The 18,630-nt window shown below is 36.2% G+C and overlaps 1 protein-coding gene across 2 annotated transcripts in view; it reads left to right on the plus strand.

Moving 5' to 3' along the window:
• The window catches only part of tank (TRAF family member-associated NFKB activator), a 16,020-nt gene extending 3,101 nt beyond the window's left edge, over positions 1–12,919 (plus strand). The window contains exons 4-8 of one of the 2 annotated variants that reach the window (XM_043249277.1): positions 536–642; positions 2,314–2,381; positions 3,680–3,798; positions 7,571–7,944; positions 8,033–8,983. In XM_043249277.1, coding sequence (XP_043105212.1) covers positions 536–642; positions 2,314–2,381; positions 3,680–3,798; positions 7,571–7,944; positions 8,033–8,059 — 695 coding nt within the window. In that variant the 3' untranslated portion in view covers positions 8,060–8,983. Of the gene's footprint in view, positions 1–535; positions 643–2,313; positions 2,382–3,679; positions 3,799–7,570; positions 7,945–8,032; positions 8,984–12,189 lie in introns of those variants that run through there. The other variant, XM_043249276.1, reaches the window with a different exon arrangement.
• Positions 12,920–18,630: the final 5,711 nt, after the last annotated feature.

Here is an 18,630-nt window from a genome sequence, read left to right on the forward strand (position 1 = left end):
CTATCTGTATATATTTATGCATGCATTACATTTATAAAAAAATACACTTTTTATTGCAAAGGCTGTTAACTAGCATTCGTAACTTTTTGACATGATTATTTACACGCCATGCTCAATATGAGTCAAAAAAATACTCATTTGCTCTGTATGCACTGTAAGCATTAGACGATTGGACTGAACCGCGACTAGTTACAGTAAGATTGAAGTAAGTGCATGTTAGGTTGTACGTTACATGCTTGAAGGAATAGCTGACCCAAAAGTGAAACTCTTTCACTCACCGTATGCATTTCTGTTGGAAGATATTTATTAAAACGTCAACGTTTGCTTCCGTAATGCATCTTTTTTATGTGCCTTGCCGTGGAGGTCAGTGGTGACCCAAATCGGCCTGGTCACCAACTTCTCAATAAATTCCGAATATAAAAATGCATGACAGGATTTTCACTTTTGGGTCACGCCAAGTTGACAGACGCTCTCGTCCTCGTCGAGTCTGACCGCGATAACGCGGCTGTGCTTTTTTTTTTTTTTTTTTCTCCAGAGGAGATCTGCGAGCCTGCGTACAGAAAACAGGAAGCGGAAACCTCGTCACCTAGCGATCATCGCCCCGACAACCCGTCCAGCTCCCACAGGACTAACCATTTCCTGGTGGGTGTTTTCTCTCGCAAAGGGATGCGGCCTCGGCCGAGTTTTGCCTCTCTCCGGCTCGTGTTTTTGTGTCCAGTTATCGCGCGAGTGCGCGTTTGGTTGTGATGTAATTGTTCTGAACGGCCCGAGAGGACCGTGACCTCGGACCCCCCGGCCTTTGTGTTGTGTTATCATCGTTAACCGCCTTTAAGCGCAGACAAACCTAATAGCCGAGTTTGCCGCGCCGTGCTAGTTATCCTCGGTTCACTCGAGGGTTAAGTTGTGAGAAATGTGTGAAAAAGATGTAGTTCTCTCTCTTCACAGTTTGATATCATTTTTCATCGCTATCTGTCCATAGTGAGAATGTTTCTCTAATTGAATCCAGTGTGATAATTCTCCTCAATTGTTTTAATGCGCGCAGGTTTTAACCCACAGGGGGCACTAGAGCATAACGCTTTCCTGGATGTGCCACCAGTGTAGAACAGGCCTCCAGAATCCAGTTCTCTCTCTCGTGAAAGGAGGTGTCACTTCTTTTTTTTTTTTTTTTTTTTTTTTCCAGATGACTGTTACTGAAAGATATAGACATAACAGTTCGAAATGGCTGCTTTCTCCTTTTCCTGAACTTAATCGAGGCCTCCGTTTAATATCGGCAGTGGGCTTAACCTGTAAATGTGACGGAGCGTGTTATCGTAAAGCGGCATAATTAAGGAAGTAAAAAGGTTTTTTTGTGAACTTGTGCAGACTTTGGAGCTTATTATTAATGGTTTTTCTGCTGGATGAGTCATGCAAAACCCTTTAGGTTGAGACATTATTTTCACAACAATTAAGCTCGTATCCGCTCGGTTCTCTTTAACATAAATTATAAAATAAAATTGTATAATATTATGTAAATTATATATTATAAATTAATTATAAAACAATATTTTTTATAATATTTTTTTATCATTTTATGTTCTTAATATAAACTTTGAATTGTAAAATATCTATATATCATGCTAGAATTATTTGTTTTGCTTTAAATTGATGCTTGTATAAATATTTGTTATTTATAGTATTGTAATAATACGTTAAGCTATTATTTAATTAATCTAATAATGCATGTATTGCATTGTTATTATTTTAGCCAAAAAAAAAAAAAAGGGGAATTTCATAAAGATAAATAAAAGTTTACGATATGATTTTGTGGGAGGGGAGTGTTATTTATTTAGTTATTTGTAGAAAGTGTATTGTATAAAATTTTATCGAATTACTGTTGTTTAAGCTATTTTAAATCTAATTATTGGTTGGTTTGCTGTAAACGGCCTTTGATGCTGATGAGGTCACAGAAGAAAAAAAGGAAAGGAATAAAATAAAAAAAAATGCATAAACTTATATTAAACTGGTTTGAGCACAGAAAAGTGTTAAAAAAAAAAAATTATTCTCAAAAAAACAAATGCATTTTTGTAATTAACTACAACTGCATTAACTAATATAACTTAAAAAAAATGTATGGTCCCTAAAAATAGGCTTCATTTTATTTAGCAAAATGATTATTATTAATAATAATTTTTTAATGCAGAGATTTTAAAGAGAAAAATGTGTTTGCTTGTTTTTTTTTGTCCTACCGGAAATATACTGCTGTATATTTAGCTTTAATGTTTGGAAACGGTGTTGTCATTCTGTGTATTTTTGTATTTTTTTTTTTTTTTGCAGATAAACGAACCCACAGAGTATTCCAGGATGCTTTCCCATACAATATCTGCTGCCTGCGAAATGAAGAGGTACATGAATCATATCGCTTTAAAAATCCATTTTTAATGAAGGATTTTACACTTTAGTCCCACGGGCACCCCGACAAAAGGTTTAATCTTGAACTAAAACAACTGATTAACAACTCTGTAGAGTCTGTTCATTGGAATTAGCAGGTCACTGTTGTTCTTGCCGAGTATATCTTGTATAATATCCAAGTAAGATTAAAGGAAAAAACAAAAAGCATCCAGCGAAAACACCTCTGAGGCCCCGTGCTCATTAAATACTTATACCTTTCCACTGATGTGGGGTCAGTTTGGTAAAAGGGGAGGTGAACATCTCTACATGTTTGTAAATGTCATGTTACGTGATATTTAGAAGTAGGGTGGTTAAACTTGATGCTTTATGGCTTTTTTGGTTCAAGTGAACTAGGGCTTATTGGGGAAAATGTCACTGAAAGTGAAAAGGATGACCCAGATATTTAAAAAATGGCGGTAAAATGAACCCGTGACGAATAATATTTTTTTGTGGTGGGTGAAAATATTTTTTATATTATTGAAATTTTTTTTTTTTTTTTTAGCAATTTTCAGATAACCTGATTGGGTTGAAAAAATATGACTAACACAATAAAAACATAATAACCTATGAAAAGCTTGTATTTCTAAAAATTTGGAAAGTAAACGTGTGTATGTGCGTGCATGCGTGTGTGTACACGTGTGTGTGTGTGTGCGTGCGTGTATGCGTGTATGCACACGTGCGTGTGTGCGTGCGTGTGTGTGTGTATATGTGCATGCGTGTGTATGTGCGTGCGTGTGTATGTGCGTGTGTATGTGCGTGTGTATGTGCGTGCGTGTGTATGTGCGTGCGTGCGCGTGTGTGTGTGCGTGCGTGTATGCGCGTGTGTGTATGTGTGTATGCACACATGTGCGCGTGTGTGTGTATGCGTGTGTGTGTGTGTGTGTATGTGTGTGTGCACACATGTGCGTGTGTGTGTGCGTGTGTGTGTAGATCACAGATAGTCAGCCTTAGACGGTTTGTTAATTTATAAAAAAAATATGTATAAAGTTCTTATTTTTTAATATATTTATAAAACTGTGAACACAACTGTTCCCAAAAAGTAAAAATAAATAAATAAATAAATAAAAACGGTTTTAAATGGCACATTTCGATCAGTTCCCAGTGGAGTGTGAGTCACTAGATATTCTGAATAACATTGTTTTTTTGGTTTTTTTTCTTCTTCTAATCTTAACACCGATGCTGTCGCTTTTAGATTATTATCATTTCGAAACACCCCAGAAAGACGTTTGCCTTCTTTTTCTCTTTCGCTCAGCGAGAAAGTACTGGACACTTGGCAGGAAATCCAGGGGACTTTCCAGAGGATTCAGACTCTAACCAGAAGGCAGAAAGATCACCTGAAGCGAATCCACAAAGGAAATGAGACCTCTAATGGTAAACTCTTATTTTTCTTTTTAGAACCTAACTTGAAATTTCCGACTAATGTGCTTTTATTAAATTATAGCCGTTATACCACCTCACCACCCAACTGCGTTTCTTTCCGTTCTAATTAAATTAGGTAAAATAAAAACTGTGGAGTTACAATTACTTTAGAAATGTCACAACAAATTAGTAATCGTATAGCTAGTAGCGCAATGCGGCGTTCTAGTAATTATACATTTCATTGTTTGTTCTTCCCCGCAATTAAAAGAAAAATAATACTTGACGCAAAGCCGCGGTGTTAGGGCTTCTTGCTCCATTGACCTCTGACCTCCGCGCCGGCGTTAAAATAGACCGAGCGGATGAGCATGTTCAATTATCACTTTGATAAATGTTGTTTTGAAGCAGCACACTGTTGCACGATTGCGTGTCCTCTGTGAAATCACTTGGAAAACAATACGCCGGCGAGATGTATTTTTGGGACGATGGAAAGCGTGCGGAAAAGACGCCGTGTTTTTGCCCCGCGGAACGTCCGTACGCATTAAAATTGATTTAGGGGTGTTCGCTAAAGGAAAGCGTTAATGCTAGCCGATGCTGTTGCTCATATTAATGGGCGGGGCTTCCGGAAAAGCCTGAATATCAGTAATCGACGTGCAAGGGTTTCCTCTTTTTTTACGTCTTTGAGAAGGCCTTGGTAACACTTTACAATGTTGCTAACGTTAGCGACAAGCGAAACGAGGATCATGCATTTATTGCAGTATTTATTAATGCAGCTGTTCAGTGCTAATCATGCTAGCTCACGGTGCATTAACTAATGTTACCGACGCTAAAAAATAGTGCTTTAACTAAGACGAATAAATGCTGTAGAAGTATTCTTTGTTCATCTTAAATCGGAGCAGAAAGTCTTGTAAAGTCAATTAAATGTTGAACGCAACAGTGTTTTTGTCTTGTTTTCCTGTATAAACACGTAAACCTCTTTAAATCGAGATACTTTTACTTGAGATGCGAAATGAAGACGCAATCTAGAACAAATGTCTGTCACCCAAACTCGTTTTCAATTCGAATTAGGTTGATTTTTAGGAGCCGACAAGTGCTTAATCGTCAAATAACGCCATGTCTCGAAGGTTTTTGTCGTTTTGCTTCTCAAGTAAATGCACCTTGATTTAAGAATCGCTTGCACTGGAAAACGAGGACCAAAAAAAAAATAGCATAAAATACATTTCAGGCGGTTGTCAAAACATTTTTGTTTTTTAAAAATGATCTAAAAAGTTTTCAAAGGGGTTTTTGACAAAAGCCTGTCGTGCAACAAAAACACTTTGGGTTAAAAAAAAAAAAAAAAAAAAAAAGCTATTTATAATTACGTTTTTACAAAAGAAAAGTCCTTCTGGTTACGTCACGGTACAAGAAGAGTAAAAATAAATATTAATTTAGTTATTGCTGAATAAATAATCACCAGTATATTTAAGAGCATTTCTGAGAAGACACCTATACTTTAGCCACTTAAAAAAAAAAAATGCATGCTTTTTTATGCAAGCTGCTGTTTTGGTGTAGGCTTTGTAAGTGTAGTCAGTTTTCTCATTTGTGATCGTGCATATTAATTATTAATGCATGCACGGCGTACGAGAGTTAATGCAGTTTGCAACGAGCAATGAGAAGGACAAGATGAAAAGTTAAATTATGTAATATTCTACTTTTATGGCGCTTGTTCAGGCTTTAAAGTAAACATCGCTTTTGTTGCACGGAAAAGAGCAGCTCAGAGATGACTCCAAGCGTCGCTGAAGGGAGAAATCGGAACAAAAATATTTATAATAATCTCTCTCTTCACAGCGATCTCAGATTTGCTGCTCTTAAAAAAAAAAAAAAAAAAAAAAAAAAAAAAAGCAAGCATCTCCATTGTTGAATTATGAACGTCGGTAATTGAAAGCGAGCCGCGCTCTGATGATTGTGATTTCGTAATGTTACATTACTAGCTCCACGTGCCTTCTCGGTGTGATCACAGACTTTGATCGGGACGCTTTGGGGGTGAATTTCAACCTCTGTAGTTGATTTTAATTGGCCGGTGTTGCCTTGCAGTGGCAGCGGCTGACGCAGTTGTTATGGTAGAGCAATTCTCACTGCATTGTTTGGTGCTAAAATTGACAGAGTTCCTCATTAATAGTCAGCGTTGCATGGTGTGCATATCACTGCTGTGCTTTCTTTGCATTTGCATACTAATGTGCTTATATATATATATATATATATATATATATATATATATATATATATATGTGTGTGTATATATATATATATATATATATATATATATATATATATATATATATATATATATATATATATATATATATATATATATATATATATGTGTGTGTATGTGTATATATGTGTGTGTGTGTGTGTGTGTATATGTATATGTGTATACTAAACCACAACCTGTTTATCTTCAGGTTCTGAATGCAAGGATAATTTTCTGCAGCATTTACAAGAGGCCCTTTTCCGTTTGCGTATATGCTAATACTTGGTTAATAGATGCATTTGCGTTATTCTGTACATTTTAGCAAGCATTTCTATGCAATTCTGACTTGCCTTTATAGCCTGTGATGATCAAAAAGCGTTTCGGTGCCACTTTCCTGGAGCACTTTGGCAAAAACTGCAGTGAATGGTTCTTGCTTTTAACATGCGTTTACATTTAAGAGGCACAGAAAGGCACAGTTTTTCATTTGGAAACCTCTAGTATTTTTTACTAACAGTTCTGCAAGTAATGCATTAAATTAAACTTAATCCCACCGGTCACAATACAGACTATAAAAAAAGTTTCATTTATAAAGCTCTTAAAAAAAAACATACTGAATGTTTTAGTGCACTTCCTGCAAATATATAAAGAGTAAATGGTCTCTGTTGTGTATGTGCAGTTTCACATGATTAGTGCAAGTGGTCACGTGACCAGAGCAGTTTACTTCCTGTTTGCACCTTGAGAAGGTGATAGCTGCACCAAAGCACCAAAACGGAGGGCTAGTTATAAAGATAGGACAAAGATTTTTGGCACACGTTGTCTTTAAATTGTCTCGTACTAATATATGTATAATATAAAAATATTTGTGTGGCCACAGAATGGATCAACGTTGATTATCACATGAACACACACATAAAAGTGAAGGCAGACAAAAATAAAAAATACAGGTGTTAGTGAAAATTACACTGAAATGTTGCAAGTACAAAATACTGCACAAAAAAATTAAATTAAAAAAATAATAATATTGATGTTATATTGGTAGCACTAATATAAAAAAGCGTGGTATGTTATATTTGATAAAAATGTAACATTTTTGAAATGTTTTTCTATTTATTTTTTATCTTTCTATTAATATTTTTTTGCAAAATAGATCTATAACAATGATTATGACTGCAAAAATATGATAATTCCGTACACACATTATCCCAAAACAAAACAAAAAGTAATAATTATTATTGATTATTTTGAAATGGTTACTAATGACATATCATTTGGATATATCAATGTGAAGCATTTGGGATTAAATGGGCTAAGCCTAATATATATATATATATATATATATATATATATATATATATATATATATATATATATATATATATATATATATATATATATATATATATATATATATATATATATATAAAATTATGGATTTTTTTATTAAAAATATTGTAATATATATATATATATGCATATATTTGCACGATATATATAGCGCTATATATATATATGACACATGCATAAATGTTTTGTCGCTTTCCTTCCGTTTTCCAGAGCAGTTTTCCATGCCCATCCAGTGCACCGAAGACACCGCGGAGCAGGCCGAGGCTCCCTTTTCCTCCCCGCTGAGGTCAGAGGTCGACGATGCGTCGTCCTCCGCCTCCCTCGCCTCGCGCGGCGCCGGTCCAGACGGACACTTTTTCGATTCGCTGAGAGGCCTGAGCGTGAAGTTTCCCCCGAGCGCGGACGACGAGTACGACTTTCTCAACAGCACGCCGGACAAACGGGTGGACCTGGCCCTGCACAGACCGGACCTGGCCGACCACATGCACACCATGACGGAGGAGTCTTACTCGTCGTACCCGGCGTCCTCCCAGTCCGCTCACGCGTCTTCTGCGGCGCACGAAAACGTACGAGGACCCCAACAGGTGAGACGGGCAGTCGCCCCCCAAAAAAGCCCCTGTATCATTCCAAACAATCAATCATTTTATTTATACAGCGCTTTTAACTACACAGGTTGCATCAAAGCACTGTACAGTATAAGGTAGAAGAGTACAATGACAGGGATGACGAGAGTGACCAAACCCTATTGCCTCAAAAAGGTGGCGAATCTTTGTGTAAAGTCGCTATCGCCGTTTTCTACCCGCCTCCCGCTTTCCGTCGTAAATATAAAAATTGCGTCGGAAGGCGAACCGAGCTTTGACGGAGCCGTTAAACCCTTTAAAGGAGCCGTTCGTGCAATGTGGCGTTGCATCACTTGCTCACCGGTGGGTGCTCTGCAGCGAATGGGTGCCGTCGGAGCGCTAAGCCATCACTTTTGGCTAATTCGTAATAACGCTTCCTCCAGTGAAAAAGTACATCTCCTGACGTCTCTCACATCAAAATACCACCCATATGTTTGGATGAGAGCTGTTTTGTTTCGCAAGCGGTGCTCGGTCTGTTAGTTTTTCGCTGGATGAAGTTACAGGCTCAAATCGTAGCTGGAACGAGTGGTTAAAATGAAGTTACAACGTCTTAACGATGGATTTGTTTCTTTGCACTTCACAATATGTTAATTGGCGGATTATTTGTGGGTTATTGTGATTTGTATTTATTTTATTTTATGTTTTTTGGACTCTCATTCTGACGGCACCCATTCACTCATTCATTAAATGGACCAACGATGTAGTGCTGCGTTCCTCTAAATCTGATGAAGAAGCAAACTCACCCTAATCTTGGATGGCCTATAGTTTTTTGTACGAACTGTTCCTTAAGAAATGCAACGTTACCATTTTTAAGGTTTTCACCCCCAGCCAAGTTTACGTATGGAAGCATTTTACTGGATTTGGTTCAATGCGTTGTTTTTATTAAGCTTTCTTTTGACTTGGAAACCCTGAAAAGTTTTTTTTTAATCGGGTTAATGCAAATTAAATTAGAATTTTTAAATATTAAAAAATATTAAAAAGTAACTGAACTTGGGTTTTATTATCGTTGACTAATACCAAAACCAAACAAAAAATGTTTTTGTTACTTGAAAAAATAAATAAATAAATATTTTATGTTTTAGTTTAATTTAACTTAACTTGAAATACTAAAATAACTCAAAGTAAATAAATAATAAAAAACTATATTGGCATATTTATGAAACTAAAACCGAAGATAAAAACGGTAGTAAAAAAAATCTGAAAATATTAAAATTAAGTCTAATTGTGAATGTGAACAAAAACGATATTATTAGTAAAATAACACTTAAAAAAAATAAAATAAACATCTCATCACAGTGCATTTTGGGATTCTAAGGATATTTCAGAAGGCATTCAGTAAAAAACGTTTTTACTTTTGCCGTTTTGAGGCCTCCTTTCAGACAGTAACTGGTTTTGAATGAAATAAAAAAAAAAAGTGGCTATTAATGTTCTTTTTAAAAGCGAACTGAAGTACAGTATTTACAGTATGTATCTGACAGCATTGAACTGGACAGGTGAACTTTTCCCCTCATAAGAGTCTGTGTGTGTGTGTCTGTGTGTGTGTGTGTCTGTGTGTGTGTGTGTGTGCCAAAGACAGGATTCGAACAGGAAGTGGTGTGAATCTGAACGTTTACTGTGGACATTTTTTAGTCGCTGGGTTTTTTTTTTAGAAGAAATTCCAATTTTCCGTTCCGTTGTTTTCAGTTTTTGTTCCTTAAATCATTATTAATGGCTGCATAAAATGTCACCAGAAATTCTGCTGGTTTTTTTTTTTTTTTTTTTTTTTTTTCAATCACGCGTTTATGATGCCTTAAAACGCTGAATGTCTAGTTTTGCCATTTATATTAAAAGAGAGCATAATGACCATTTAACATTTATTGAAATGCATTGTGATGTGACCTTGGTCACGTGGTTATATTGTGTGTATGGAGAGATATTTACACTTTAAAACATATTTAAAACAACATTAAACTACACAAGTTGCCAACATTATTATACAAAATTCATTTAGTAAGTTCACATACATCATTTTAAAAATATAGGATCATAATGTATTATTTAAATTATTTATATATAATTATGTAAATATTCATTGTATTATTCTGTTATTATTATTATAATTATTATTAAATGTAAAATATGTATTATTTTTTAAAATATATTTTATTATTATTTGTTATTATTATTACATTTAATTAATATTAATACACTGTGACTGTTTTTATATTTACAATATGTATTATTAATTTATATATATATATATATATATATATATATATATATATATATATATATATATATTATTATTACATAAATATTATTGAACTATTGTTACTAAATATAAATATTTATATTTTGTTTTCCATTATTATTATTTAAAATATTAATATAAAAATTTAGTTTTTACAAAAATACACACAATTTACAAGATAAATATTATATACAGTTCTGCTCAAGTTTATTGCTTGTAGTTTTTTTATACAGAATTATAACGTCTGTTACAAGAACTTTTATAATATGTGCTATCTAAAATTTTGTTAATATACAAATAATAATAGTATTTTTATTATTATTGTTATTATTAATAATAATTTTAGTACTAGGAGTAGTATTACTCTGGCGAAGCTATTTAGTCAACATATATATTTAGAATTTATTAAACGGGACAAAATCAAAAATTTGTACAAACGACCCTGCTCAAAAGTTTCCACACCCTCGACTCTTAATATCATGCATCGCTTCGAGCGTCACTAACCGTTTCCACAAAGGGGTGCGTAAACATTGCACATTTACAACCGTATATATTTGCAGCTCGTGAAATTGCAGAGGAAATCTAATTAAACGCACATAAGGAAGGCATAAAGGAAGCGCACTGTTTTTACCTGTCCATATGGAGAACCGTGAAACTCACACCTATTATGTAAGGCTCACATCTGCACGGGAATCCTGCGCTTTTCCATTTAGGATGTCAATTAGGATGTGCTAAGACCGCAGAGAGCTGTGAATCACATATTACCTCGTCTTCTGTGTTGTCGTTCCATTACGCTCGTTTCTGGACTGTTCTTTTCTGCAGGCTTTGAGCTTAAAAGCGCCGCAGATACCGAGGCTCTCGTCTGTTAAGAGCGAGGGGAAATATGTATAGTGTTGGCAAAACAGACCTTTCGAAGGGAACGGCTAAATTATCGAGTGCAAGTCTGGTGTCATGCAAAAAAGAGCCACAAAGAGTAGGTTTTTTTCACATCGTGGAGCTTAAAAAAAAAAAAAAAATAGCGCTGTTCGCAAACGGGCAGATCTTCATGTACGATAACGGACTATGATTATGAACACGGTTGGTTTGTTTATGGCTGTACAGAATGTGAAAAAATGCTTTTAGTAGTGACACAAAATACACTGGAGATTTGAAGGAGAAAAAAAAGTATTAAATGATTATTTTTAGTAATATTATTATTATTAGTGCTGTCAAATAATACATTGCGATTAATCATATTCAAAAGAATTTTTACTGTAAAAATATATATATCTTTTATATATAAATACTATATGTATTATAAATATGCACGCACAATTATTATTACATTTCTTTTATATATAAATTTTTTATATATAGTTTTCAGATTTTTTTCATCTTGCAGTTTCAGCATATATATATATATATATATATATATATATATATATATATGTATGTGTATATGTATATGTGTAGTGTAGTATAAATAATTTTATTACATTTTATCATAGTTTCTTAAGTGCATAATTGTGTGTGTATATATATATATATACACAATTATGCACTTAAGAAACTGATAAAATGTAATAAAATTATTGTATGTGTATATATATATATATATTACTTTTATTAAGATTAAATATGCCAATGATTTTGAAAGAAATGTAAAAATGTAATCTAATATTCCATTTTTTTATTATTATTATTCTTTTATTATTAGTACTATTTTTATACAACTATTTCTATTGTGCAATTAATTTCCACACTTTTTTTTTTTTTTTTTTTTTTTTTTTTTTAATAAATGTATTTTTCATTGATTTCGTTTTTATGTTCCATTATCCCCTTTTATCGTCCTCGGCGCGTTTTGTCCTGCGCCCGTCCCTCTAGCCGAGTTCAGCCTTGGCTTTCATCTCCCCGTCCTTCATCCGATGCCAGCTCAACAAACGGATAATTGTCAGCACGCTTGCCCTCATTGCTGTCTAATGTCCTTTGTCTCTGTCCAGCTCTTTTGGACTCCAGACCTCCCGGACTCGTCCGCCCAGGCGCCGGGGACAGACGCTCAGCAGATGAACAGCCGAGAGAAGTGCGCCTTTTGCAAGGACGACGTACCCCCGAATCACATGTATAGCCACCTCAATTCACACTTCAAGAACAAAGCTGGCGATCGACACCCGCCGGACTGAAGCGGCCTTTACCCGCGGCTTTGTCGAGAAGCGCGCGCCCCGCCCGAACGCGTCTGCTCACGTCCGGCGGCGACACGCGCCAAACCTTTTATTTAATCAGCACAACTTTAAACGGTTCATTTTTAGGGTGCTTCGCGTCTTAATTAATCGTTTCAGCCATCGACCGGCGGTCCCGCTGTAGAATAAAGACGCGCTTCCTTTTTAAGAGTCATCTCAAAGATCGCAAACGGCGTCCAATCTACTTTTTACATTTAGTTTTTTCCCCCCGTGTGCACAAATGAAAAACCGAACACCAGTTACTTCGCAGCTCTACGAATCTCAGGCGGCTTGGAGCCCCGTTCATGAACGCATTTTTTAATCTCGCGGTTGAAAGCACGTTTTCGGTAGCTGTTATGAATCCAGTTACTCAAATGCTTGTTTTCTCTAGCAGTGGTTTTAAATCACAATCGTGTTTTTTTTTCTGCATCCTTTGCTCCAAACTGAGCTCTAATATCGTATTTTTGTAACATTTCTGATTACGGTCAACGCAATAAAACCACACTGACATACATTAAGAGTCAATATATATATAATTGCAAGCTTGAATTGTGTTTTCAGGCTAGGCAAGTTGTCACAATTGTTTTTTTTTTTTTTTTCTCAGCTGGTAAATGTTCCATTGAAGTGTTGTGGAAGTAATAACTCTTAATTGCTTTAATTTGATCACTTAATTTTAATGCCTGCCACCTGTATGAGGGGAATCTGTTCAGAATGAGAATAATCTTGGATAATTATTTCAACGATAAACACCATCTGGTTTACGAAAGCACTTCTGCACAGGTATTTCGGGTTAATTAAAACTTTGTTTCTACACTCGGCATCCGATATAAGCTCAATTTGTGATTACATGCACAATTATCTTGTGATTTGTAATGCGTTATGTTGTGGCCTGGTTGCTATTAGGCCTGTTTTAAGGCCGGGCGAAGAAGCACGGAGATGACTGGAGGAATAGGAAACGAACGAGTCTGAATTAGATGCTCGGGTACCTTAAATACAGAAACAATCTCTCATTTTGTTTTCATACAATCACATTATAACTATAAAATGCAAGCAACAAAAAAAAAGGTTTTCTCGCTAGCAGAAAATCAGATGTTATTGTTAAAAATTATTGTGTGTGTGAGTGTGTGTGTGTGTGTGTGTGTGTACAAAATATTTTCTCATAGCCAAACTAGGTCTTTAGGTAATTTTATTATTGTAATTATTATTATTATTGTTCTTTATTTTTATATATATATATATATATATATATATATATATTTTTTTTTTTTGCAGCAGTAGTAGTAGTAATATTATTATTATTATTAATAATATAATAATATAATAATAATAATAATAATAATAATAATAATAATAATAATAATAATACTATATAAAAATAATAATAAAAATTAATTAGTATTTTTTAATTAATATATAATTATAACAAAATGCTTTTGCACACTGAAGGAAAAGCATGCAAATTGTAATATATTTATATTGCTCTTACCAAACAAAAATAACAAACATTATCCTTATTTTTATTTTATCATTATTACTTTCGTTGTTGTTGCTGCTATTATTATTATTATTATTATTATTATTATTATTATTATTACTACTACTACACAAAGTCATTGGCTTTTGCACAATATTTAATACATTCTTTGATATCCTTCATTGCATGCCATCCTTCAGTTTGAGCTCTCCTCCGTAGGCTGGCTACAGATGCATGCTGAATAGTTTCTTCTTAGCGTTCATCTTTCCCGTTATTATAACACGCTCGTGTTTTTATCCGAGGATCTTAAACCATGTCCTTGATGCTGCATCGGACCGTGCGTGCGCGTGCGTGCGTGTGTGTGTGTGTGTGGATAATTAGCAGCCTTGTAAACAAACGTAATCATTTTCACTAATTCCAATGACGACGCGTTGAGCAGAAATGCGTGTAGTGGCGCACATGTGTGCAGCGAGGACCTCTCTCTCTCACACACACACACACACACTGCATAGATGAGCCGGTGTGAAGAAGAGGAACTAGTTTTCTTGTTGTTTTTCACGCTGGCAGACTGGCGCTGCACATGGGGGACTCTTGCGACGTTTTTGCTCATCCGCCGGAGAAAAGATTACCTAAAAATATTGATTTAAGGGATAATGTACGGCTAGCTGGTCATTATCGCGAAATAAACACTTGATTGGGCGGTTCGGCAACACAAAGCGGGGTTTATTTGGGGATAATGAGCAGCTTTACTGTATGTCATCTCTCTTATAGAGCCTGTTCAGCAGCATTTTTCAGCATCTCGTCTTCCCTCTGGAGCTTCCCGTGGGTTTTTAGTTCATGAGCAAAATAAGATCTGTGCTTAATAATCGTTTTCAGGTTTTGCAACATAAATAATACACTTCCATATGTGAATCCTGAAGCCACTTATGTTGTTTGTGTGTGTGTGTGTGTGTGTGTGTGTGTGTGTGTGTGTGTGTGTGTGTGTGTGTCATGCTAACGAGTATCTAAATGCGGACTACAGCTTAGAAGAATGTGATATTGCGTGCTTGGCGAATCTGAAAACTGTTGTAGTTCTTATTTAGCGGCTTTAATTTGAAAGGCTGTGCCGAAAACCCATAGGAAATTCCCTAAGGAAGACGGGATGACTTATCCAGGTCAGTCTACAAATTAATGTCATGACTGAACAGCTCTATTTACCGCTACTTACCAAATAAATAAATAAATGCACGCAAGACATCTTTATTCTGTCGCTTGGGCGTTAGTTGGACTTTTAATGATGAGACATGCATATAATGCTATGCATTTGCGCATTAGTGTTAAAATGTAATATTTAAATCTACTTAATTTGAATAAAATTTTTTAAATTGACTTTTGAATTAAAAAGGGTGTTTTGGACCATGTTTTGGTTTAAACGTCTACATTTGTGTGCATATTAATATTATTAGTACCGTTTTATTAGGTGATGCGTTTATTGAATAAGGAGTAATGTGCAATTCTTGAAACGTGTGGAATAATAATAGTTGAATAGTTGAATAATAATAGTTAAAGTTGATCTGAGGACTCTCCCAGCATCTGTTATTAAGCAATAAATCATAAGCAAGCACCTTGACATATTTGTTTCCTGTTAAAGAGCATTATTTGAATACATAATCATGAAGTAATACTATCCTACCTTCGCTTCCAGTTATTTGATCAGTACAAAAACAGATGCTTTTTGATATTGCAAAATGTTATATTATTGCAACGTCACCCTAATCATAAACATAACGTCTTATAGGGCAAACTCACACTCAAACTCATATTGCTCTCACCAGCATACCGTTTCCTTATTTATTTCTATGCATCTTTATATGCACTAAGCGGTGAGACTCATCTAGGCCTGGTACGCGTTTCCCACTCGGTGCACTTTTAGCTGTTTCGCACCGATTAAAGGCCGGGCCCGATCCAGACGCTTCCTCCGCGCGGCGTCGCGGTGTCTCGCGCGGCACGTTGCCGTTTTTGCTGAAGCGCAGGCACGCGCGACAACCGAGGCCGCTCTATTTGCAATGCTGAATATTGCATGTCGAAAGCGCGCAATGTGTTGCGCATAATACACGACCCAACTTGGATAAACAGAGCGATCAAATTCTCATCTCTCACATCAAAGCATGAATTTATTCTAAAAGGCAGCAAATATGAACTCCTCTCTCCCTAATGATCTCTATCTCTCTCTCTCTCTCTCTCTCTCTCTCTCTCTCTGGAGTCGTGGACAGATGCTTGTACATAATTACGTTGTCAGTGCTCGTTATTTGGAAGAGGAAAGCTGTACTGACAGTTTCTGGGTCCATGTGTTTTTTTTTCTTTTTTTGTCTTTTTTTGTCCTTGCTGTTGACTCAATTTTGACAGCATAATGCCGACAGAAATATCATTGATTATTCAAAAGATCTATAGAGCGCGCGGCGTAAAGCGGGCCTTCCATTCATCCGCGCGCTTTCCTGCGACACGCACGCGGTGTTTGGATTAACCCCCTCATAAAAAAAGAGAGGAGGAGGAGGAGGAGGAGGAAGACGAGGGTTATAGATTGAGAAGGAGAAGCAGCAGGCTGATTACGAGGTGTCAAAATTGCCAGGAGCAAAAAGGTGAAAGCAATCAGGGGTGAGAAGAGTGCAGCATTCGTGAGGGGCAACTAATTATCCAATTCATTTGTGGAGAGCAGCATTTGAGGCTGAACGCTGACAGATTGGTGCGGAGGAGAGGGGAGGTGTTAGAACAATGGAACCCGGCTCACCCTCATTATTGCCGCATGCTAATCAGACGCGCCGCGCCGCCGCCGCCGCCGCGCGCTTCAGCGGAAAACAGCGAGCCGCCAGCGTCATTCCAACGCGATGGAGAGAGAGAGAGAGAGAGAGAGAGAGAGAGAGAAAGAAAGAGAGACCTGGTGTTGGCTCAAGTTCCACCAAACGAGCCAAAAGGTTCCTTCAAGCAAAAGCATCGCAAGAAAACGACCGCATTGCTGGAATAATAATTCAAAACGTCTCTTTATATATGTGTGTGTTACCAAAAAATACTCCTAATCAAATGCATTTCGTACGAATCGATCTGACTTTACGATATAAACTGAAGCCGTGTTGAAAATGTCGAGCGTTCTAATTGAATTAATTTCGATGAAACGGGGACGCGCGTAATGATATTAAATTAGTATCATTTGAAACATCTGTTGCTGTTTCATTTGCGTCTAATCTTTCCTCAATTAATGTTTCCTTATGTCCTATAGCAGCAGCGCGTCGTTCGTGCATCTTGGGAGACGTGCATTATTTTTTTTTAAAGTTAACTACATAAATAGCGCGCATGCCGGGAATTAAAAAATATATATAATTATTACGAGAACCACACAGAATCCGCTTTCTCTTTATGCCTCTGAGAAATCAACCGGTTTTTTTTATTTAATGCGCGATTCATAGACCCGCAGGCCGCTGCGTTTCTCCAAAATGCTGAAATGTTTAATTTGCAAACCGGATTCTGGAGCCAAGCGTTAACGCGTTTAATTGAGGCGCCGCGAGACTTCAGCCGCGTTATCGCGACACCACAACTTCTAAAACATCTTTTGACGTGGCAGGAGCGATCTTCGAAATCGTTATGACATCACAGAGAGGACGCGCTGAATTTATTCGTTCCTTTTGTGACGTGATTATATATATATATATATATTATATTTTTTATATATATATTTATAATTTTTTTTTTTTCAAGCAGATCGCGCGTAAAGAGTTTTATTAATCCACCGAGCATATATATATATATATATATATTTAAAATATAAAATCACAAACGTTTGCACATTTCCCTGATAACGAAAAATAATGCTATTTTTTTTTTGTACCGCCAGATAACCACAAGCTGAGTTTAACTCCGTGTCTGCGGTTCTGCCAGACTATTGCCAAATAACAGTCTGGGAGAGGAGAGGGGGAAAAAGATGGAGGAATTAATATGTAGCGTTAATTAACAGGAAGTCAGAGGCAGTCTGAGCATCACCACTGACAAAGTTTGATCAGAGGAATTATATTCCCACAGTATTGTGTGCACTGTTTATAATGACTGCTTGGCGTTGTTGCCTTTTTTTATTTTTTGCGAACACCTGAAAACCGAGGATTCAATCGCGGCGTCAATTCGTGTTTGTTGTGAAATCTAGGGTCAGGGGTCACTCTCTCGTCACTTTTGCTTTTTTTTATTTTTATTTTTATTTTTTTTAGATTTTTTTGCATTTTCCAAAAGGGCAGCGTGTCCCTTTTTAATTTTAAGATACGCTTTTAAAAAAAATAAAATAACGAAATTTGCGCGGAGGAATAAAATGCATCAAATGTCTGTTTTGTTTTTTCTTTGATTTGAGTGCATTTAAAAAAAAACGAAAAAAAAAAAACGTAAAGAGCGTTCTGTAGTACCGTGGATGTTTACGCGTGCCGAAAAAATCTATTTTAAGAATTGCGCGTTGCTCTTAATTCGTTCGCGCACCTGTGAGAAACGCGCGTTGTGAGGAGAGTCGAGCTCAGCAGGTGTCGCGGGTCAGTTGGCCGATATCTTCTAGCCTCCCGATGCCTCGATGGCCATCTCTCCATATCAAAGTCGTGCAGACAATCAACAACTTCCTACATGAACACATGTGAATGCATGGGATACAGACCAAATGTAAGGGCAAGAGAGGATAGGGCCACCCCGCGGTTTGCATGTTACCCAACAAGCAACGCGCCGGTCCCTCTCGGTTCAGGATGCGACGC

Source organism: Puntigrus tetrazona, chromosome 9, assembly GCF_018831695.1.
Source record: "Puntigrus tetrazona isolate hp1 chromosome 9, ASM1883169v1, whole genome shotgun sequence".
Classification (NCBI taxonomy): domain Eukaryota; kingdom Metazoa; phylum Chordata; class Actinopteri; order Cypriniformes; family Cyprinidae; genus Puntigrus; species Puntigrus tetrazona.